At 46.3% G+C, this 24,595-nt stretch overlaps 1 protein-coding gene across 4 annotated transcripts in view; it reads right to left on the bottom strand.

Moving 5' to 3' along the window:
- Positions 1-24,595, bottom strand: part of MYLK3 (myosin light chain kinase 3) — a 72,890-nt gene that overhangs the window by 41,735 nt on the left and 6,560 nt on the right. For all 4 annotated transcript variants that reach the window (XM_032960755.2, XM_032960761.2, XM_032960760.2 and 1 more), the window contains exon 2: positions 20,925-21,315. In XM_032960755.2, the coding sequence (XP_032816646.2) occupies positions 20,925-21,315 (391 nt within the window). The remainder of the gene's footprint in view (positions 1-20,924; positions 21,316-24,595) is intronic.

Raw genomic sequence — 24,595 nt, forward strand, 5'->3', positions numbered from 1 at the left:
GAAAACACATCAGGGAGCCGTACAGCGAGAACCCGCGAAAGCCTACGCAGCAGTGCAGCTCCGGAGGAATGTTCGCGCATGAGCTTGTGCTGCGGTTGGGTGAGCGTAGAGGTGACAGGGTCCAGCTAGCCGCTGGAATGGCTCAGGAGCTCAAGTCTGGGAGCATTGGGGCTCTCTCTATTTTTGCACAGGCTTTGACGCAGGTCTTGTCAACACCTCTGGCGAGAGCCAGATGATTTTCCACGGTGACGCAGGGAACATTTCGCACATCCTGGTTACAGAGTGTCGCCCGCGGCCTAACAGCATACTTTCCTACCGATTCGCTATATATACACACGGCAATCATTTTTAAAACATTGGCAAGAGAATAATGTGTGTTTTGGTCATTCTGATCTGGTCAGGTTGGAGGTAAACGATGCAGGGGCCAAGGTAGGCCTCGTCATACTGACACAGTATGCAGGAATAATACAACGGTATACTGACATGTCAATCTACTGTTTGATGAAGGCCTCGCTGGGTCATGAAAGTTGTTTGAGAATAGCTCATTCATGTAATTTACAATGTTAGCCATTGTATACTCCACAAATCCAAATGGAAAACTGAGAATCCAAACTAATGGTTAAATAAAATCGTTAATGATGTACATCACAATTGTGAGTGCACTGATGGATGTCACGTTGGTCATGACGGTTGACCATACTTCACCACGCTGGTCACTGCGAGTTGGTAAAGGGGGCGACTTGAACTGGTTCGGATTTCGCTGACCACCGGAGGTGGCCATGGTCAGGAAACGAACTCAGGTCTCAGGTTTAACATCACAGTGGCGTGAGTCAAGGCACCACGCCGTTCTCGGTACGCAGTGGCGTACGTTGACATTCTTAGCAATAATAAAATGCAGACCTGACTGTCCACTCTACTGTATGACCAATATACGTCGTCTATAATAGTTTGTTTTGGGTTAAATATTAATGTGTCTTCTTTGGTTCTTTCGGTAAAGTCACGTAGAATGAGAATAAAATAATAAATTGATAAAATAAAATAACACAATAATATTCTCACGACGTTTCGGCCACAACACAAGCGGCCTTCATCAGGTGAAGGGAACTGATGAAGGCCGCTTGTGTTGTGGCCGAAACGTCGTGAGAATATTATTGTGTTATTTTATTTTATCAATTTATTATTTTATTCTCATTCTACGTGACTTTACCGAAATAACCAAAGAAGATGAATCATTGCAGTCACGAAAGCTTTAAATCGAAATATTAATGTGTCGTTAAACCCGCCACCACCCGACACAGCCAAATAGTAAGGGTTGTCTCGTAAACCCTTCTTGTGCGAGACGGGTGGGGGGGGGGTGAATTAATGCATATAAATCACTATGGGTATACATTGCCAGTTGGGTTATTCATATGGTAATGAACGAACATTGTGCATGCACATTGCTCTTGTACCTCATGTCGTTTTCGTGTATTAAAATATCAGAACCCGTCATTGTCCCCGTTCACGTCTGGTGACCTGTATAGGCATCCATTTAAACAGACGTGGTCTATAATTAATCAACGTCGTCACAGGTGGCTGTGTTCTATCAGCAGCTGGATGATGACGGTCTCCCCCACAGGGTCCCGAGATACCACGACCCGTCTCACTCCTGGGCAGGAGGAGCTGGTCGCATCACGACGCCACCACCTCTGCGACGTTCATCCTCGTGGGCACGTGCGGCCTTTGTTGCGCCTCTAGTGGCTGCGTTACGTGCAGCACGCACGGTGCACATCCAGCAAGTAGGCATCCAGGTCAGTGCGTGTGTCGGTGGGAATAAGAAGCAATTGCAATCGACAATGTAATGCACTGTTACACACCTAACCATTGGGGATTAATTTGACCTTCCTGCTTAGCCTTTTACTATGTGGGGCTATGTTGTCAGCGGAGGGCAGTACCTGTATAGTAAAAGTCAATGTTGTACTGCACTAGTTTTACTCCCAATGTCTATGCGTCCCGCTTCCGTCCAACCCTGCACTGTTCCGGCGTGGTGAAGTATGGTCAACCCCCAGACCAGCCCTCGCCGTGACCTGCACGCGGCATCAGGAGATCCTCATCCAGCAGTAGATTGGCATAGATGCCTACGCACGTAGAACTTGCATACAGCATTTCAGACGACGCTTCATTCATTGTTTGGTTTTCAAAGTCAACTCTGACCGTGTCCACGAGACGAGGCGTCGTTTCTCTCTCCACCCTGAAGCCGCTGCTGTTTCGTGCCCAGTTTGAGTCAAGTTCACCAGCGGCACTCACACATCCATGCGTGGTATCTCGTGAGCATGTGCACCATGAGTTAATCCACCGGTTCTCATCCTCCTTCGTACATATCATGATGCTAATAAGTTACGCTTGTAAATTGACCTTTCACCCAGTAGTTGCAAAGCGCTGTAGAGCGCAAAAAAACCTGATTTGTTTTTATTAATCGTGAAAACCGAAAGCACGCAGTCTCGTGATAAGGACACCCCACAAAATAAAATGGAAAAAAAAACCATGCGTAAAAAAATGTTAAGGAAGTGAAGAGATATTATAGAATAGATGCAATGCCGGATGAGCCTAGTAGCAAAAATAGCATATGCTATGGGCCCCGCACTTTCAAGGGCCCCGCGCTAAATGCTTTAAAGCTATCAATTCCGATTCAGTAATTCTGCACTTGCTCTATTACTATAGTACTATACCGCCTTCAACTTTTATGAACGACTGGGTGTTTAAGGTGAGCGATTTGTCGTATTATCTGGCTGTATAGCAAAGGAAAAAATACAATTACTTTACTATGCAAGTGAAACATTTGTGTTTTAATATTTAAGTGTTTTTTTTTTATTTAGGTGCCATTTATAACATATGCTACAGGGCCCGCACAATTTTAACCCGGCACTGAATAGATGGTGTCTCAGAGGCGGGATTTGAATAGGCCGAGAGATCTCGGCACGGACCGAATATCTGGTGGAAGAGAATTCCATTGGCGGGGAGGGCGTAGGAGGTAAGCACGTCAAGCGGTGGTATGGAGGCCCCCCAGTCAACACCACTGCCCCCCAAGTCTCCAGCCCAGCTTACTCATGCCACAGTACTGTACACAGAGAGATCCCATGTCCAAGTAGGGTTGTATGTATGTGTGTTGAACTTTTTTCGCGCCGTACGTAGCCAACCGTGCTAATCGCAGGTGCACAGGGAGATCACATGTCCAAACTCGGACGTGTTTGTCGGTCACCCTAGGTCTATGAACAGTGTGCAGTCTCAAGCGATGACGTTCAACACATGCCTCGAGTCAACGTGCTGTGAGTGGTGCATGTGATTGTGTGATTCATGTTGTGTATTGATGTATTTTGTTGCATACATGAATGCACAACATGAAATGTATCCTGCACGGTATCCATGCCGTAGCCTGCACCCCCCCCCACCCCCTACGAGGTCGCCTAATGCACACCTTAAGAAGCGTCGGTGAATCGCTTTGTTGGACATTTTCTTTCTCTCTCGTGGATGCTAAAAAGTGTAACGGTGCCAGATATGGAGAATGTGCCTACAAGGTCACACAACCACCACGACGTTTCAAAGAAGCACAAAGACAAAGCTACCACGTATCGCCATGCAAGGTGTTGGGGCAAGTGCTGTTAGCGAGCACCTGTTAATGGCAGAACGACGCGCGAGCGGGTGGGTGGCCAGCACCACGCCTGCACAGATTCGTCTCCCCATTGCTGATGTGTATAGGCACTGCACCAGGTCACCATTTAAGGTTGGGTTGACCGAGAGGTGGCCCAGGGCAGCTGATGGTACAAACTTGCCACTGATGTTATCCATGGCTGGGAATCAAACTCAGGTGACCGGCTTTGTAACGCAGTGCTTTCGCACACACACATACACAAAGACAAAGATCCCCCATATAGCCTTAACAGACTGTAGGGGCAAGTGCTGTTAGCGAGCACCTATGAAGGCCGACAGGGCACACGAGCGGGTGGGTGGCCAGCACCACGCCCGGCCGCCTTTGTCTCCCCAGTGGCGATGTTTACACATCGCACCAGGTACTCATTTGAGGCTGAGTCAACCTAGGGGAGGCTCAGGACCGGTTCAGATAATCGTCACCGGTATTGGCCGTGAGCGGGAATCGAACTCGGGTCGCCGGGTTAATAGTGCAGTGCGTTAACCGCTACACACACACATAAACACACTAATAATAGTCGGTATAACAGTTTCTAAAACAAAAACTCTACATATGTATTGTCAAGCTCAGCGATTTGCTATTTTAACTCCTTGCATGTTCCCTTCACCGATCACAAGACGGGTGTTTCCATCGCTGCGCGGATATCCTTACGCGGCGAAGCCAATAACTAGAATCACAATGTGAAATGCGTAGTATTTGAATTCGCCACCGCGCTGATATTTTTACAAGGATGGATCAATGACACGCCGCCTGGCACGATGCCGCCTTGCGCCAGTGGCCCCACTGGACATTCGGCTACCGCTCGCGTTCTGCCGCGAGCACAGCGCGCTGCTCAGCTCAACTCTGTGAAGCCTGCCCTCTGGCGCTGGCTTGGACACGCACGCTTTGATTTAGAGCCCGCCTCGACATTGTTGGCTTTTTGAGTGGGGTGGGAGGTGCGGGCCTCAACAATGCACGGGAGAAATGCAGGCGTTCCTCTTGCGTTATATTCGGCAAACGTATCAATTCCACTTGGCCTAAGAACCGCCTTGTTACCCTGATGGGTTTTGTGATTCGTGCGCCGTATAGCGAAGCACCACACATATGTGCTAACAAGTTCGGTTTCAGAGAGCCCGCCACTCCGTTTAGAGTTCCAAACGCAAATGAATAGGAAAGTGTGTGATTGTTATCATACAGTCGTGAGCATTTTCACGCCCAGGATTTTGCGACCGGTATTACGATTCATAATTGATTTTTGGGTGAGATTGTGTGAGCAAAAAGTTCATCGTACACCCATCCTCCACCCAGCGCAGCCAATTAATAAAGTCCTCATTTGAGCAACAGTGCCAGTGTATTACTGCCTCGGCACGTACGCATGTATGTTGAACTTGATTCTCACCGCACGTAGCCAACCGTGCTAATCGGAGCACGCCGGTGTATTGGGGAGCAATCCGCGAACCAATTGTTATATGTTGCGGATTGCTCTCCAACAATTTGCGCAAATGTTGACGTGACAACTTTATTCACTGGCTGCGCTGAGCGGAGGAAGTTCGTGCGACGCACATTTTGCTCACGTGATCTGACCTAAACATCAATTACGTCGTCGGAATTATGATTATTTTCTGAGAAAGGCGATGAGCATAGAAGCACCAGGGCGGAGACAGAGAGGACATCCTGGAAAGAGGTCGTTTGCAGTGGTGAACTAAGATACGAATGACTTCGGAGTGGGCACATATGTGCCACTGAATTCAGACAGCTTTTCACTCGGTTTAGAGTTCCATAAGCAAAGGAATGAGTAAATGAGATACTGTAGCGGGAAGTGACCTGGATAACAATTTTCTAGAAAAACGATGGTTTCGAAAGAGGTCATGAAGATATCAGCACCAGATGGGAGACAGAAAGTCGGGACTGTAAAGAGGTGGTTAGAAGTGGTGTCTATTTACAGCCACATACGTTAAGTGAGCATATTCCGTGATAACGGCGACATTCCTCTTAACTGAGGTCCTCACAATCATGGCTGTCCCATTTGATCCGTGGAAAATCCTGCCAACTCCGTATTGATTCCTCGATTTTTTTCTGTCGTTTTTCACAGATAATTGCAGTCAGCCAGAAATGAGAATGAATTAATTCAGCCTCTCATAATCCGATGTTTCGGCAATCATGAGTCACCCGGACATTGTTTTCTGAAAGCGTTACATCATCGCTACTATCTGCATCTTCTAGATAAGAGGTGTAAACACTGAAGTGGTGGAAATTTCAACCTCGGATCTGCATCTTATCCTGGGATAACCACGGCGGATAACGGAAGGAATTTCCACGGATGAACACGCATGACGAGTTCCTCTAATAGCGACACCAACATCTCCAATATCTAGCAGTTTCAGTATCGTTGAACACGAAGGCTTTCTCGACCAATATAATCAATGTTATTACCGTGGCATGGCCGAGCGGTGGCACGCGTGGCCGCTTGTTGCAGAGATTCGTAGTCAAAGTCCGGGGGCTGCCCTGCCAAGTGGATTTACCATACAAATGCGCGCTGTCTGCGTCACAGTGGACGTTACAGATCCCGCGATAACGCCATTCGAAATAAAGTTAGGCCACGTGTGCCGGCTTCGTAGTCCAAATAAGCGTTGAATAATTGAATCAGTTACTCTCAAAATTAACCGAATTGGAAAGCCACAGAGCACTGTCGCGACCTCCTGGCAGACTCATGCCCACCCGCTTGGCTTGTGCTGCATTCACATTGAAACGCACAGGGACAGCTGCCACCAGGGACACCCCTGCCACACGGCACGTCAAGATGTAGGTGGCGCTGTATAAATGTCAAGTGACGAAAGATTTACTTTTTGTTCATTTGACACTTTTACTTAAAAAGTACTCAGAACGTTCCATCCAACTGTCGGTTAGCAGCTGGACACAGCAGCTCAAGCAAAAGGAACGTTCGTAAATTGCACTGTAAACAAAGAAAATATTTGAAACTAAATATTTAGTATTAACACCTGTTTGATGCCATTAGCAAAAAAAAATGCAGCTCTAGCTGGAAATTATCGATAAACGTGGTACTTTAAACTTTGTAACCAGCAGGAGAAAACTTACCTTGGAGCGTGGCCGTGACCAAGAGGCCCTCTCGCCACGCAGAGTCGTGGCCACTCATCGCACCGCGCCACAAGAAGGCGAAGAGCAAGTAGTGCCTAATGCACACGGCTGGGTACGTTCTGCACGCGTTTGTCGTTTAAAACTCGTGCTTTTACAGCTTGAAATTATTAAAAAATTTCCATTACGACGATGGCTTTTCTCGTAATTTGCTAATATGGCGCCGTTAACTCTTTAACGTCACAATTGTTGATCCACTGCTGGATGAAGGCCTGCCCATGGCACGTGTCTGTCTGTCGCGTGGGGTTTGTTTGAGCATACTTCGCCGCAATGGTCAGTGCAGGTTGGCGAGCACGGTTGGCTACATATGGTGCGAAAGAAGTTCAACATACAGTAGTTCCATACATTGTTTCAACTGCCACACCTGATGATCACGTTCAACAGGGGACGTCTGAACAGTACGAATGTAAACGGCCTTTATTTACCCAGGAAAGACCCACTTGTGTCTCAGGACCCTTTTGCAGCTGGGTTCTGCATTGACACGCTCGGATATTTCCACTGCAGCGTGTGCTCAGTGGGTTCTCGCTATGTTAAGTAAGGAATATCATTCTGGTAATGTGCAGGGAAGAATTTTGGAATGATAAACATACGCCATGAAATGCAAACATCCCCTTTGTTAGAAAGTCAGCAGTGGTTGTTACCCTTTAGATTGGTTTCAGCTAATAGAAATGTTGAATTTCCACCACAGGATCAAGCACTTAAGTAGATACTCACATCACCTATTCATCATCATGGTCGTATTCGTTTTTATCATTATAGTAGTTGATATTCAACGCATGATACATACACGTATGAATGACCATATGTTTGCAACATATAAATATATGATCAAATATGTACAATACGACCATGTAATAAAACAAGATATAGTCTTGTTAATGAGTCATACATGTACGACTATACATCTGACAAGCCCTCATTTCTCATATATGTATGGCCAAATATGGACATGTATGATGTTACAAGTACATGTATTGCCATGTATGTACGTCTATAGCCATGCATGTATTGTCATATATGAATATGTATGGAGGCATGATATAACTCAGAGGTTATTGCAATGACATTTTTGGAGATTTATAAATGTGAGTTTAAAAATCTTCAAAGAACAACAGCATCGTTTGATTTAGTTAGCATTTAGAGGAATCTTTGTGTTTTTCATTTTACGTAAAAAATTGGTGAAATTGAGCAACTGAAAATTAACACTGAAAGCAACGACAGTGAAATATAACGTGAAGTACACATTTTTTCATCAACATTTCCATCAATGAATGCGCAATATTCAATCAAAATTCACGAAATGTCATTCAAAGTATATAAAGTGTAATGTCACGTACCATAACTTCAACAATCATCGCACCGTAGAAATGAGAAGTCCTGCTACTTTTCACATGTGTACGATCCGCCTGTGCAACATCGTTCCGATACTACGACGTTTCAAAACATTTACCAGCACGATGTTTTCTCTTTAATCGGAAAATTACAAACCAAAATATCGCAAGCGCCAAATGGGAAATGGAAACTTCTACCTTGATATCTCGCAAGAGTGCCAGCGTCTTATCAGCCACTTGAGCAAAAAATATGCCCAAAGCCCGTCTAAGCTGCTGTATAAATACAAGCTCCCCACAGCCCACCCTCCCATCCTCCAACCCTTCGGAATGTCACTTTCAGTGTGTCAGACTTTATAACTGTCTAAGCCCAGCCAAGGGGAGCGAGCGAGCTTCCCCATGATTATATTTACATACCCTGGGAGGGCAGCACTGGCAAACTCGTGTTCAGTAACTGGGATCGGTCTAGCTATTAAATGATAGAACATTATGCTCACTGCCTGCCATGTGTGCCCCCTCTCTTGCCAATTCAAAGAGTGCCCAATGTTTTAAGCGTGGGCACAATTGCTACGACGTTTGAACTAAAATGTCAGTGCCGGTGGTTCATACAGTGAGGGAAAAAGTATTTGATCCCCTGCTGATTTTGTACGTTTGCCCACTGACAAATAAATGATCAGTCTATAATTTTAATGGTAGGTTTATTTGAACAGTGAGAGACAATAACAACAAAAAATCCGGAAAAACGCATGTCAAAAATGTTATACATTGATTTGCATTTTGATTAGGGAAATAAGTATTTGACCCCTCTGCAAACATGACTTAGTACAAGGTGGCAAAACCCTTGTTGGCAATCACAGAGGTCAGACGTTTCTTGTAGTTGGTCACCAGGTTTGCACACATCTCAGGAGGGATTTTGTCCCACTCCTCTTTGCAGATCTTCTCCAAGCCATTAAGGTTTCGAGGCTGACGTTTGGCAACTCGAACCTTCAACTCCCTCCACAGATTTTCTATGGGATTAAGGTCTGGAGACTGGCTAGGCCACTCCAGGACCTTAATGTGCTTCTTCTTGAGCCACTCCTTTGTTGCCTTGGCCGTGTGTTTTGGGTCATTGTCATGCTGGAATACCCATCCACGACCCATTTTCAATGACCTGGCTGACGGAAGGTTCTCACCCAAGATTTGACGGTACATGGCCCCGTCCATCGTCCCTTTGATGCGGTGAAGTTGTCCTGTCCCCTTAGCAGAAAAACACCCCCAAAGCATAATGTTTCCACCTCCATGTTTGACGGTGGGGATGGTATTCTTGGGGTCATAGGCAGCATTCCTCCTCCTCCAAACACGGCGAGTTGAGTTGATGCCAAAGAGCTCCATTTTGGTCTCATCTGACCACAACACTTTCACCCAGTTGTCCTCTGAATCATTCAGATGTTCATTGTGCTTTCTTGAGCAGGGGGACCTTGCGGGCGCTGCAGGATTTCAATCCTTCACCGCGTAGTGTGTTACCAATTGTTTTCTTGGTGACTATGGTCCCAGCTGCCTTGAGATCATTGACAAGATCCTCCCGTAGTAGTTCTGGGCTGATTCCTCACCGTTCTCATGATCATTGCAACTCCACAAGGTGAGATCTTGCATGGAGCCCCAGGCCGAGGGAGATTGACAGTTCTTTTGTGTTTCTTCCATTTGCGAATAATCGCACCAACTGTTGTCACCTTCTCACCAAGCTGCTTGGCAATGGTCTTGTAGCCCATTCCAGCCTTGTGTAGGTCTACAATCTTGTCCCTGACATCCTTGGAGAGCTCTTTGGTCTTGGCCATGGTGGAGAGTTTGGAATCTGATTGATTGATTGCTTCTGTGGAGAGGTGTCTTTTATACAGGTAACAAGCTGAGATTAGGAGCACTCCCTTTAAGAGTGCGCTCCTAATCCCAGCTCGTTACCTATATAAAATACACCTGGGAGCCAGAAATCTTTCTGATTGAGAGGGGGTCAAATACTTATTTCCCTCATTAAAATGCAAATCAATTTATAACATTTTTGACATGCCTTTTTCTGGACTTTGTTGTTGTTGTTATTCTGTCTCTCACTGTTCAAATAAACCTACCATTAAAATTATAGACTGATCATTTCTTTGTCAGTGGGCAAACGTACAAAATCAGCAGGGGATCAAATACGTTGTTTCCCTCACTGTATATCGATGTGGATAACAGATGCTGTGCGCCGGGCTCGCAGTCGGCCGGTTCCATTGGATCTCCGGTCGCAGCAGTTTAAACAGCGGCGTAAGTTTCTCGTTGTCCACCCGACAGTGTGTGATTGTGGACATCGAACTTATGTCGCACCGTGCGTAGCCAACCGTGCTGATTGGAGTAGCGGGGGAAGGACAACAAACTCAACACAAAAAGCAGTTGTAAAGAAATTATTTTTCAATCTAGTTGATTTAAAAGTGCATAGCTCCAGTGGCTTCCTAATATCGGATGGAAGAGAGTTCCAGACGGCTGCAGAAGCGCATTTGAGAGCGTGCGATGCAGTGACCGCCTCTAGTTCAATGGCCAGCCAAGAAGGCACGCCGCAATGAGTTGATCAGCAGGTCGTGCATGCGGTCGGGTCAAACGTGGGAACCTCAACTTTCCTCCAAGATGTACTGGCCAGCATGCAAGAGAAGGCCAAATGCCCTCTAAATGGAGTCTCTAGAGTTCGCTCCCGTGGAAATCCTTGGGCCAGAGGTGACGTAAGCGGAGCAGTTGCAGGGCTGCACCTTTGCCTCAATTTTACTTTGTACACGTACCTCCGAGCCGTGCCGTGTCTTTTTTCACGGGACGCATTTATTATGATTATCATTTCTTTTATTTTCTAATTTTTATTATTCATTTCATTTATCTTACGTTTAAAAAAAATGTATTGAGGCCATGCGCGGACCCGATATATCATGTTGTGATGCACGTACACGCACCGTCAACATAAGCTGAACGGGTTATGAAAAGCGGGGAGGGATGCTTATTTTTTTGAAGTACAGAGCAAAGCAAAATCCAAACTTCAAAACGTATATGGGAAAATAGCATTTGGAAACAAAAAAAGAATGTCCAACAGTTGATAATACATGACCAATAAAAGCAACTTGTAAAAACACTACGTAGCGTGTGTTGTGACGCTTTTACATGTTCAAGTTTTAACTGGGGCGTGCAGAATAAAGGTCTCAAGATTCCGGACGAAGCGGGGAAATCCACTGCCGCTTCTATTACTATTTTATTATTACTATTTTATTATTACTATTTGATTATTACTATTTTATTATTACTATTGTAACAGCAGGGATAATTCATTGTAGTTTTGCGCATTGTAGGTTTTCAGTGTTTAATATGATGTAAACAGTTCTGAAATACTTGTCAGCCCTTTGTCAATTCGCACCTCCGATTAGCGCGGTTGGCTACGTACGGTGCGAAAGAAGCTAAAACATAGGTACATGCACTGCTGGATGAAGGCCTCCCGACGCCATGCGGGGTTGTTTATACTTCGCCACGCCGGTCAGTGAGGGTTGGTGCACCGGATTGGTTCAGATATCACTTTCCGCTGGTGTTAGCCACTGGTAGGAAGCGAATTCAGGTCACTGGGTTAATGGTGCACCGCCACTCCCCCCACCTCCTGTAATGCACAGGATAAGTGCGTCTAGCCATAGCCAACACACACGCACAGGCTGATGGGAAATAAACTACGACTGTTCAACTAAAATAACATTTCCTGCTGAGTGAGAGAGAAATGAAAAGCATTTTAGTCACGTGAATGTTTTCCCCCTCAGGATGAACATCTACAGGTACCTGCTTTTAGTGTTTAACTTGTTTATACACAAGCCCAGCAATTTTGTGCAAAGTCTTGAGATGCGAACGCGTTTCAATGTAAAGGAGCTTTTCAATTGAAGAGGAGGGTGCCAATTAAAGAGGTGGGTGCCAATTAAAGAGGAGAGTGCCAGTTGAAGAGGAGGGTGCCAATTAAAGAGGAAAGTGCCAGTTAAAGAGGTGGGTGCCAATTAAAGAGGTGGGTGCCAATTAAAGAGGTGGGTGCCAATTAAAGAGGTGGGTGCCAATTAAAGAGGAGGGTGCCAATTAAAGAGGTGGGTGCCAATTAAAGAGGAGGGTGCCAATTAAAGAGGAGGGTGCCAATTAAAGAGGAGGGTGCCAATTAAAGAGGTGGGTGCCAATTAAAGAGGTGGGTGCCAATTAAAAAGGTGGGTGCCAATTAAAGAGGTGGGTGCCAATTAAAGAGGTGGGTGCCAGTTGAAGAGGAGGGTGCCAGTTGAAGAGGAGGGTGCCAATTAAAGAGGAGGGTGCCAATTAAAGAGGAGCGTCCGGTCTGACGACGAGGTTGCTGTCTGAGAGGTGTTCGCCTTTCCCATGGTAGCCCCATCGCCGCGACATCGTCCCGCCGTGTGGCCCTGGACGTCAGCCGGCGTGTGGCCCTGGACGTCAGCCGCCGTGTGGCCCTGGACGTCAGCCGCCGTGTGGCCCACGCGGACGCCTCTCTCGCCCGCTGTCTACGCAGCGGGCGGGGCTCTGCGTGCAACCTCGGCCGCTTGAGTCAACCTCCCGGGGCCGTGGGATCGCCTCGTGCATCCATCACTCCGGAGTCTTTGCTCCCTGCGCATATTTCGCAAGATTTACGGTGACTTTAGGAATCGCGAGCGTTTTAATCCCCCCCCCCCCCAAAACGCGACGGTAAGCGGGTTTCGACAACCATCTGCGCTGTTCCATCAGTCGGCTGGCACAGTCCGATCAAGCCGAACCGCTATGAAAACGGTGCTGACGGCACGTCAATGAATGGGTTTGCTCTGTCCATCGGCAGACAAAAGCTGCCTTCTTGCGTGGTTTACATATTGAAAGAGACCGAAACTAAATCCGTGTTACGAAACACTTACAGTATAGTTTTGGTATGATAAGCATTTATCGTGAATGTGTTTGTTTAGCAAGCAGTGGTGAATGTTTTTTTATTGAATCGTTTACAGAGCTGTGCTTAGTGCCTCTCGCATCTTGGGCAGTTTTACAAATTGAGCAGGTTCACAGTCGACATTTTTCAATCATCCGGAGAATGCACGCGGCTGGGCAATTGTAAGGGTCACCCGTCACAGTCTCCAGAAGACGGGGGTTGTTTGTTAAACGAGTAAGCGGCTTCTTAGTTTTACACAATTGAATACAACCATCACCAGCATCTTAGTATGGACGAAAACAACACACTTCGTCTGACTACATCCGGCACCACCGTGATATTTTATGAATATTTCCGCCCTTATCTTACCGAATTGCACTCTTGATGGGTTTCCATGCCGTGCCCAAGTAAATACCCACTTCATGATCACACGATTGATTGCGCGAGTCTTTTGCAATATCTCGCGTAGCAGGTCTACACTCGTGTAACTGCTCGTTTGTTAGGTCTACAACTCAAGAGTGTCTACAACTATTCTTGCGTGACCGTCGAGTCAATGAAAATGCAACAACGGCAACTATTTATTCAGCCACTTGGCTTTGAATCACCGGCCTGTGTGTGTGGCTCAAGTGCATCTTGGACGAGTATATCGAGCCCCTCTGAGCGCTCAGACAGACGCTGTGGTGTCGTGCCACGCAAATCCCAAGGCACAACCCGAGGCGGATTAATTACTAGCCCCCCACCCCCCAGGCCAGCCCCGGAGTTTGGACAGGAAATTTAAATCCACGTCAGCATCATCAGCAGTGAGTCGAAACGAAAATGCACATACGTCCATATGACAGCACAGCAACCGCACCAGTCAGCCTTCCTATGACAGGCATCGCAATCTCTCTTAACTCTTCGTGGCCACAGTCAATCGCTCATTGCTAATTCGACCCGTGGGGTAACTGGGTGCAACGTAGGGTTTTGAGGTCGCGCTGCGTTGCTCTCCGATGTTTATTTTTCGGGTTGTAGGGCAAAGGGGCAAAATAAACCGAGCTGAGCACAGATCGCAGCGAGGACCGCCGACAGAACGATGGAAAGGAGCGAGTTTCAGTTGGCGTCGGATGTCGAAAAAAAGAGGCGAATGGGATTCAATAATGCGGAGGTCGCCAAGCATTGAGTTCGTTGATTGGTGTGGGTCACCAAAAATGTTGCTTTAAAAATAAAGTGCCAAACTACGAAGTGACATCACCCAAATCACTCAGATCTCGGAAGCTCAGCAAGGTTGTGCCAGGATAATGTTTTAGTTGGGCGACCGCCATTGCATGCTAGGTGTTATAGATTGCTGTGGGGCTACATTGTAGGCCATACAGGGTCACGCAGAAAAATGCACTGCTGTACTGTAACTCTGTGTCCCTGCATCTTTACGAGTTGACTTCACTAACCTACACTGATCAGCACATGGAAGCATTGTATTGGTCAAATAACCCACATGACCCACACAGAGTGGGGAGGCCTACATCTGTCAGTGTATTGATCAAGGACAGTACATGTTCAATTAACTAATACACTTTAACAATGTTCTGTAAACTATGTCAGTACGTCATTAGACCTCCTTTGCCAGTACCAAAATATAATAGGGTTTTTCCCCTTTTTTCTGGCAACAAAACTGAAACCTTTTTACGAGGATTCATGTCTGCATTTACCACAATACCTGCAGTCAAAATGCAAACAAAAAACATACTATGAGAATATATGCATTGTCCTTGAAACTGATTGGTCCACACCAAGGGACGGCTTTCTTTTGAGTCTCGACCCAGTTGGTTAAATTAAGTATAATTTTCATCACCTCTTGCAAAGGTTTTGACGATTGCATTATGGAGTGATTACAATAAATGTTTACAATTCAGGTGTGGATCACTTTAACATGTTTGTTACGAGCTAACGCCAACCAATACACGACATCCCTTCTTTTGAACCGCGAGTTCAGAGGAGGGTAATGTTCTCGATAGCGAAAGCCTTCCTCGGCACTGTCACACTAAATAAAGTGGCTAAATAACACAATATACGGATGTGGTACCATACACTCAATTCAGGTCTAAATCATACTTCAGCGGCTCTGGCCAGACTACACAAGTCATCTCATGTTTACAACTGATGTGCCTTCAATAGAATATTCAATAAAATAATAATATAATTCCATTTACATGGCGTTTTTCGTCAAGGATCTCAAAGCGCTGTACAGGACCCAGCAGCAGCAGACACTGAGCATAGAAACACAGTAAAACCTTGGATTACGAGTAACTTGGTCTGCGAGTGTTTTGCAAGACGAGCAAAAATCTTAAATGAATATTAATTTGATAAACGAGCGAGGTCTTGCAATACGAGTAGTACGTATACGCTTTGTCTGCCGAGCGTCACGTGATCACAACTGATATACGACGAGTGCTTTGATATACGAGTGCTTTGGTATACGAGTGCTTTGGATTACAAACACGTTTCCGGAACGAACTATGCTCGCAATCCAAGGTTTTACTGGGCAATGATATTATAAATACATCTTTAAAAAGCCATTTACTAAATTAACTCAAAGTTACATAAGCGAAAGCATATCTAAAACTTTAATGAAAATGTAAATATAGCTTCAAAAATAACTGGGATAAATGCGAATAATAAAATAACAAGGGGCAGCAGGACCGGCACGGTTGGCCACGTGCACTGCAGGACACAGGGAGCGCACAGCCCTCCGTGTGTCCTGCTGGCATGGATCATTGCCCGTCGCTCGTAGAAGTTAACCCGTCCGTGGAGTGCGCTGCACCGCAGAAGGAGGCAAAGCACTGCAGCCGTCAGTGTCCGAGCACTCAAGACTGTGCTGCGTGGACGGGGCAGGCAATGACATTGTTGTCACCCTCTGTCTGGGAGTGACGGATATGCAGAGGAAAAATATAGTATATTGTTTTTTAAGCAAGGACATCCCCTACAGCTACGAAATGACGAAATGGGTTCCGTTTTTACTCTGACCACGCGTGCTTGTTTTGGTCAGAAAACAGAGCTAAGGGATTTTGAAGCGTCTGTGACTTTGCGGCTTTATTTTTCCGCAAGCAAAACAACAAATGGCGATGGTGGGTGATGTTACTACGAGCCATTAATAAATCTGCATCACGAAATACAGACAGAACACTGTACGACCATTGATTGAAATTAGACACCACGTGTGGCTTTGTGGTTATATGGATAGGTATGTTGTCATTTGTCATGGTACGTATGCACTCTATGTTGAACTTCTTTCGCACCGCATGTAGCCAATCGTGCTCATCGGAGGTGCGTGCGAAGGGCAACACTGAACACAAAAAAGCGGTTCGAAAGAAATTAGATTTCAATCTAGATAATGATTTAAAAGTGCATAGCTTCAGTGTGTTCCTAATATCGGCAGGAGAAGCGTTCCAGACGGCCGTAGAAGCGCATCTGAAAGCGCCACGCGATGCGGTGACCGCCGCATTTGTTCCATGGACAGCAGCAGCCTCAAGCCGCCGCTGCCGCCGCCGCCGCTGCTGCTGCTGCGAGGATGATCGGAGTCGGCGTGATGGTGGGTCATGCTCCTTGAGATCATTGCCGCCCCTCGAACACTTCGGTCTAATTAAATATCTGCGGTGTATAGAGCAGTCTCCAAATCTTCTCCACTCCATCTGTCTGAGTGCTACGAAGAAGAATGACCATTCCCAGAAACGTCACCTTTCATACACGTTTGTTCCTGTTCATGCTGCATTTCAACAAAACATTGCAATCAGCGATGAGCGTGTCGCACTACAAACCTAGTGACCCCAGTTCAATTCCCAGTCACGTCTGACGTTACTGGCGAGTGATATCTGAATCGGTCCCGGACTCTCCCATCACCAACTTGCACTGTGCAGCACTGCAAAGCATGGTAGAACAACCCCCAACACCGATATGGCACGGGGATAATCTTTAGAAAGCAGTGTATTTACAAGCGACTGTCAATTATTATTGTATCATGACACAACGCAGTGCAATGAATACGTTGTTGCCGCAATTAATTCACTATTTAAGCAGTGCCTGTAAACCAATACCACTGCAACCCTTTCGTATGTCTGCATAATGACAAACACGTTGCTCTTTCTTCAAAACTCAAAAGCAAACGCACAAAAAACTGCTACCGTTGCAATGTCACGCGAGTTGTCCCGACAAATTCCAAAGTAGCTCGATGGTTTGCGCTTACCCAAAAAAAAAAAGTTTCAAAGGGCCCCGAGGTGCGGAACGCGCAAACATCTCTCGCCGGCCCGCACGCAGGGGTCATTACGAGCAACAAGATGGGCAAACAGCAGGTGGGCCAGGGCAGCACGCTGCCCACCGGGGGAGAAGACCATGCAAGGAGATCGGGGATATCACAAGAAACATGATACGGCACGCTGCTGTGAGAGGAGTCCCGTTTAAGACCGCCACGCGAGAGTCGCGTGGTTAAGAGCCAAAAGGTGAAAAGATAAAAAAACGACAAACTCACGCCGAAGGACGCTAACACCGGCACGGGGGACACTCACCAAAAGGGCGAAGCGAGCTAAGTTGTTGTTGTTGTTGCGCGCCTGGGCCACGCGTGTGGGCAGCTCGTGGTGGGGGAAGCATCGTCAGTGTTGGCTTCGTAGGTGGGGTTGGTCATGTTGGGCCCGTCAGTATCCAGGGAGGTAAAATGATGCTTTGCAATGACATGTAAACTCAGCAAATGTATTTTTTTGTTTTAAATAACAACTTGATTTCGCCTTTTTCGCAATTGTTTTGCAATTGTGTTGTTGGTGTCATTGGATGAAGAATGCATTTGGAAATCTCGCACAAAACTTTGCAGAAGCAGACATCACAGAACAACTTTTGAGATTCCTTCTAAGTGACCTTTTGCGTCCTAACAGTGGGTGGTATACTTTACTATACACACCCTGCTAAAGAGACGTGCTTAATGGATGCCAGCACAACTGATATCTTTTAATTCTTGTAGTTTTGATTTAGCCAAATTCAGTGAAACAACAAATGTAACATTTTGTTTTTGTACAGTCTCGTGGCTTGACTGGATTTAGCCCTTCAACTGACTGCACGTGAAAGCCCAGTTTGATCAAGGGTGGCTAAAACCCAAATTCTAAACTTTAATCACAGCGGTGCCAGTCCACACTACTCTGATCCCTCAGTTCCCTGTAGACATACAACTGTCTCAGTTACATATAATACTGACTTCATTTTTGTTATTGACTAATGTTTATGATCGACAGGTGTTACATCATATGAATTATTGAAAATATACAAAAGGAACAACTACTCATTCCCGTTAAACAACACGTAAATTCAGTTCTTCGGGAACATCAATAGATCTGTAAACTATCCAAAATCACCCTTTCATGCACTAAGGAGGGGACTTGAGTGTACAACGTATCATGCTGGACGGACTGATACCACGACCAGCTGATCTGTGAGGTTGTGGACCAGCCAAAGTTGCCGCGAGAGATCACGACCAGGGCGACCAGCGTGAACTAATACTGCACGTCTTTCAAATTGGAACTGAAATTCACTTTCCGTCACCTTCCGTTATAATTTTGCACTTACTCATCACCTTCGGGAAAAAAATGCGTTTCTCCCGTCCATTTATCTCACCCTTAAAATAACAGCCCCGCCCCCCGCCCCCCCCCCCATGTGGGGTAGATGTCGTCCTTGCTTTGTTTGTGTGCCCGTTTTCACTCCAACCTCCAGCAGGCTGCTGACCTTGCGTTGGATATTAGCGGCGTGAAATGCCACACCTCAATAATGTAATGATATCGAGTTGCCACAGTTGCACTTGATGCTTTACGGAGGTCAACGCCAGGACAGTAATGGTGTATTGATTCGTCAATTCATACCGATGCTTAAGCTCGCGATGCGCGTATCAGTACGGTCGTGAAAGAATTCACGCTCTTTTATTTGCACGTCGTGTGCGGTGAAGTCGATTGGCAGGCAGTGTGTGGTTGTCCTCATGCGTGGGTGCTGCCATCTCTTCCAAGGTAGCTTGGCTAACGTGGAAGAGTCGACCACGCACCTTGCTCCGCTAAAGCTCCCTCGAGTGGAGCAACTTCTTCCAGCAGCGGCACGAGCAAGCAACCATAGGGCTGCACCTTTACCGATGAGGTATGCAATGGGTCAACGTGGCCACTCTCCACCACACTTATCATAGTGTGAATAAAAAGTATCAATCCTCAAATGGAATAGTGGCGCTGATTCTCAAGAATCGCTTGAATCGCAAGAGGAAGGCAGGAGGGGCATGGATAAGCAGTGACACCCCGAGACAGCACTCCGCCACAAGGATGAGTCAGGAGAACGAATTAAATTTGGACGATGTAAGAATGCCCCTTCGTACATGCAACTATAAACCCCGTTTGTACATAAAACTATAATTACAAAAATATTTTACCAGGTAAAGCCCGCTGAGCAATGAAGCTCTTTCTCAGAAGCAACTTGGCCACATGGCAGCTCATCGAAGTGGCTTATCATTCTGGAAATTGATAAGCAGCCAAATATCCAAAACGCATATTGATTCTAAATGTGTAGGAAAAACCCGGAGGACCCGGAGAAAATCCACACGATCACGGGGAGAACATGCACCATCCAAATATACAGGCGTCAGGGTCGAACCCACGACCTCCTGTATACCGGGCGAAGAAGTTAACATCTTGCCACCATAGCTCTTAAGTAACATCAAAGTAACTGAGACACGAGGGTCCTTTGTTTGATCAGGTCAAGCGGAACGAAAATTACAAACAATCTGGAAGGATGTAAGAGAAAACATCTTCTTGCGAAGCACAGCACTGTGCGTTTGGACATCTGGACATGTGTGGAAAAGAGCCTCATAGCTCATCGGATTTCTCCAAGAAAAATAAAGAGATTCTGATTCCGCACCGCATCGGAGATGGACTTTATGTACATATAGGGCCCTTTTGTCAAGCCACTGCTGGATGAAAGGCTTGAAGCCCGCTAATGAGCCGGAACCGAGCAGTGAAGAAGAAGGTAGCATCCTCCAGGAGGCATTCCATTGGTCGATGTGCAGGTGGCAAGGACCAGACTCGGTACTCAGCGAATAAGTAAACAAAATAATTAAGTAGAAAATATTCCTCCTTCATACATAATTTACGTCGCTCCGCATGTTGAGAAAAAGTAGTTCATGAGCTGCGCGACATCCTGGCAGTGCATAATTTCAGCAGCACAGCATTGCTCCACCAACAACGCAACACAAACACAAGCTACTGGACCGGTGTTGGCACTCAGTGTCTCATCAACAGGCTTGCTTGAACCAATGATGGTGATCTGCCAGGTGTATTTAGGCAATGAAGGAGTTGTGTTAGATATGGGTCCGATTTCGACGCTGCTAGTGCAGGAGAGACACACCTGGAGGTAATGGAACAGGACAGTTCTATTCCTGCATATGGTGATACAGTATATATATTCAGGAACTGCCAATGTTGAGGTCTGCTCGCCACATGGAGAGAATTGGTGCAGTATTGCTTTTCCTCTCTTGAAGGGACGCAGACTACAGTGGTTTACTATACGGCCCATAGTTTGGGTGGCATGGTCACGATCGGACGGATGCGGTCATCACAAAAACTCCGGTCATCCTCGCAGCGGCTTTTGGCTAACCATCGAACATCACGCGGCCGTCTGGAACGCTCTTCCTTCCGATATTAGGAAGCTACTGACAACTATGCACTTTTAAATCTAAACTGAAAACTAATTTCTTTAGAACTCCGTCTTGTGATTATTTTGTTGTCTTTCCCCCGCACCTCCGATTATAATTATTACGGTTGCCTGCGTGCGGTGCGAAAGAAGTCCAACAATGCGCACGCAAAGGAGGCGATGGCGCGGTGGGTACCTCGTCGTTCTTGTGCAGGAGCAGGTGCTGGGTCGTGTGCTTCTCCCAGAACCCCGTCCTCGACTCGACGCGCTTCAGGTAGTGGAAGAAGGCGAGATGTCCCAGCCGGCGCTGGCTCACCCTCCGCTGGACCGCCTTTGTTTTGCGCTGCGCCCGGGGCTTCCCCCCGCCGCCGCCGGCGTCCCGAGCGCAGCCCTGCGCCTGCGTCTGCGCCTCCTGCCGCTGGCCCTGTTGTTGTTTGGGGGGCGAGTCGGCCGTGAGGCCATCGGGCGGCCGGTCCGGCGAGCCGCGGCCGGCCACCACCCCGGCGGAGGAGCAGCCGAGGGGCAGCAGGGCCCGCGTGGTGTCCTCATCCACCTCGCAGACGCAGCTGCTGCCCTTGTGTTGCATCCTGCGGCACAACATTCGCGATGCCTTTGTCGGTGTTTACAGAACCGTCCCGGTGTATCATCATCATCATCAGCAGCAGCAGTCGTGGTCAATCAGCTGCTTGATCTGGATGAAGGCCTCCCCCAAGACACTGCAATCTCTCGCTCTTCAGCAATGTACCAATCCGCCTAACACCGGTGCACAAATGTAATACATTGCTCCATCTCCTTGTGGTGGATGTGCTATCGGACACGTTCTGTTCCTTTGCTGCCACTCCGGTCATTATTCTTGATCATCGCTTATCGTGATGTGCCCTGCCCAAACACGCGAAATGTTCTATAATCCATGTTTTCATCTCTCTGTATCTCGGTGTAATTGCAAGCATGCATATCTCCGTGCCTCTTAGTCCACTTTGAAGTTTTTTTTTTTTTTAACTCAGGGTTGCCAGCAGCTCTTTAACACTTTTCCAACGAAGGCTGAAAGCGTTACACATTACCTCTCCCCTCTGTCTGTGACGTGGCTGACAATAAAGATGATCCAATGTGAACAAACGTTTAGTGTAACGTTGCGTTACGATGATGGACTCACCCGAGATAAATCCTGGCCTTGCCCGCACTATCCCTGCCAGAGCTGATATTCCAGCCCCCGTGCTCATCACGATGTACGGACGCACTCCTGCTACTGTGGCTGATTAAATACAGTACAATTAATTATTTTAAAAGATTAATGCGTTTCACGATAAATGCAGATGCAATATTATCCTTCCTTATTTATGGACTTTAAATTATATAGCAGTTAATGGGATTGAGTTAATATGTAAAAAAGTGTACAACATATCTGTAATATGTCCATGTTGTATTGCCAAATGTGACACTTGAGGTAATTGTTGGCTACAACACTATATCTAATTTTACACAGATATACACGGGCTGTATAATAAGAGGGCTGTAAATTATTTTTTATAAATAGGGTAGGGTGGAATGGTTAATACACTGAGCCATGAACCCAGCGACATAAATTAGATTCCCGACCGCAGCTAACATCAGTGACAAAGTGACATCTGAAATGGTCCTGGGCCAAAACTGATCAGCCATGGTGAATTATGGGGGGAGGCAGTCTACCAGCAGTGGACTGTCAAGGGGTTGTGTTTAATTGAACAAATGTAAAATAAATAAGCAGGGGCGAGATGGAATTTGACCATTGCAGGATCATGAGGGACGGTGATTATGTAGGGAGGTCTTCATCCAACAGTGAACAGATAACAGCAGATGATTCTGATTATTAATAAACCACAATATTGTCAACAACCACCACCTGTGTTCCTACATAGATTTACATCGGTCAGGTGTTGAGCATCAGTTGTTGTGACTGACTGCATTCCCTCTTAACGAGACATTCATCTTCTATAATGGTGCAAGAGAGGGCATTGCATAACGTATAAGCGCTCCGTGCAATGGGCGGTCCTTCATGTAACACATCTTCATGAGAACATCAGATTTCCTGGTGGAGTTTACGCATGCCGACCCTGTTTATACCTAAAGTCATGCTCACGTAATCAACTTAAACTACGTTACATTATGGCTGAAGCTGCATTTACTTTTTAATTACGTAGGATTTGTTTTACATTGTTTTAAATGCTGTTTGTTTATCTTGTTTGCAGTAAGGTCTTATGTAGGTTTCGTGTAAATAATTTGTCGTTTTTTGCTGTCGCTAATTTGCACATTTCCATCCTGCGATGATGGCCAGTGACTGCCAGCACGGCCGACAAGTCTTTGGCTGGGGTCTTCCTCGTGACGCAGCTACCTGGCTCGATGGCCTTACCAGCTGAAATTAAGCCGCTGAGTCTGAACTCCAGGACAACGTCGCACATCCCACTCGCGGGGACCGAGGTGTCGGCGGATATGTGAGCAGGTCATGGATGTGACCATTCCTTGGCACATGGCAGTTGCACCACGCACAAAAATGCGTCACCAGTGGATAATGAAGTGCAAACTCCTCCATCCCACTCAACAAACAGGAAAATGTACAAGAAGTTAAGAACGCACAGTTGAATATGATAGAAAATGAGAATTACGCCGTGCACAAATACTGCGCTGGGTGTGGGCAGTTGATGGGCCAGGACAGATGTGACGGGCGGATTTACTGTACTCTCATGAGATATGTTTTATTGAACAAAACGTGATTATGTTGTTCAATCGATTTATCACTAGCTTCAGGGCATTTGTTGGAGGGACACAACCGAAATGCATAGCAGAACGTGTGCAACTCGGACAGCGATTCAAGGTCGTTGGGAACGAAAGCGATGACAACAAAGAGGTGAGAGAAACAGCTGAATGGCAGGACGAATCACTTTGATGATCAAACTAATTTGATCATCAAAAGCAACATTAATGATCCTCAAGAAGAAAGTTTCAATCTGTGTATAGTACCTGCCTTACCATGTTGATTGTTATATGGAGGAACGTGGAACAAACGGTGAAAAGAATGCATTGTGTGAAGAGATGCATCCTGGGCATCACATTGAGAGACGGGGAAAGAACCACGTGGATCAGATAGCAAAGTATCAAATTAGACATGTTGTTGACTTTTAAAAAAGAGTTTTAAAAAACTCAACACACTCGTCAACATGGCACGTAATGAGGAAATCCCATTGCTCGAAACGTCGCTGATTATATATATTTTATTTTAAGGCAGTGTCGTTGACGAATGTGTGAAGCGTATTTGTCCACTGTGCTTGTACCATTGTCAACGCAGCATCATCAAATGATTTGTTTTAAAAAAAGTAACTGACCTTGGGCAGGACACACTGCATTGATGTACCAGTGATGACAGCCAATGGACAATACTGGTGACAGAAGAGCAACTAAAGCAGTGAACACTGCCGACATTATGAACACCACGGAAATGTCACAAATCAAATCAGTTCCTCCACAGGAGTGATATGGATTGTGGAATACCAGAACCATGAATAATAGTGCCGACTTGGGGAGGCCTTCGTCAAGCAGTGGATAAGCAATGGCTATGGTTGATGGGTGATGAAACGAGTTAGGCCAACGATCACACTCGTTTTTGTAAAATGGCATTGTCAAAGGGGCATAATCTCCCGAGAGGTGATGGAATGTGCCTTGAGTGCTTGGCACTCAAGGCACAAGTGACCTCTGCACCCCTATTCCAATCCAGATTAATCTCTCTTAATTTGCATGCCAGGGACACTGGCTCGTCGTCATCACCACGCTCTTCACATACCGTCCACAATTACGCTATTCTACACCAATATTTACTCAGTGAAGTCAGGTGCTAAA

The sequence above is a fragment of the Petromyzon marinus genome, chromosome 25 (assembly GCF_048934315.1).
Source record: "Petromyzon marinus isolate PM22_M1 ecotype Great Lakes invasive population chromosome 25, UKy_Petmar_22M1.pri1.0, whole genome shotgun sequence".
Lineage (NCBI taxonomy): Eukaryota > Metazoa > Chordata > Hyperoartia > Petromyzontiformes > Petromyzontidae > Petromyzon > Petromyzon marinus.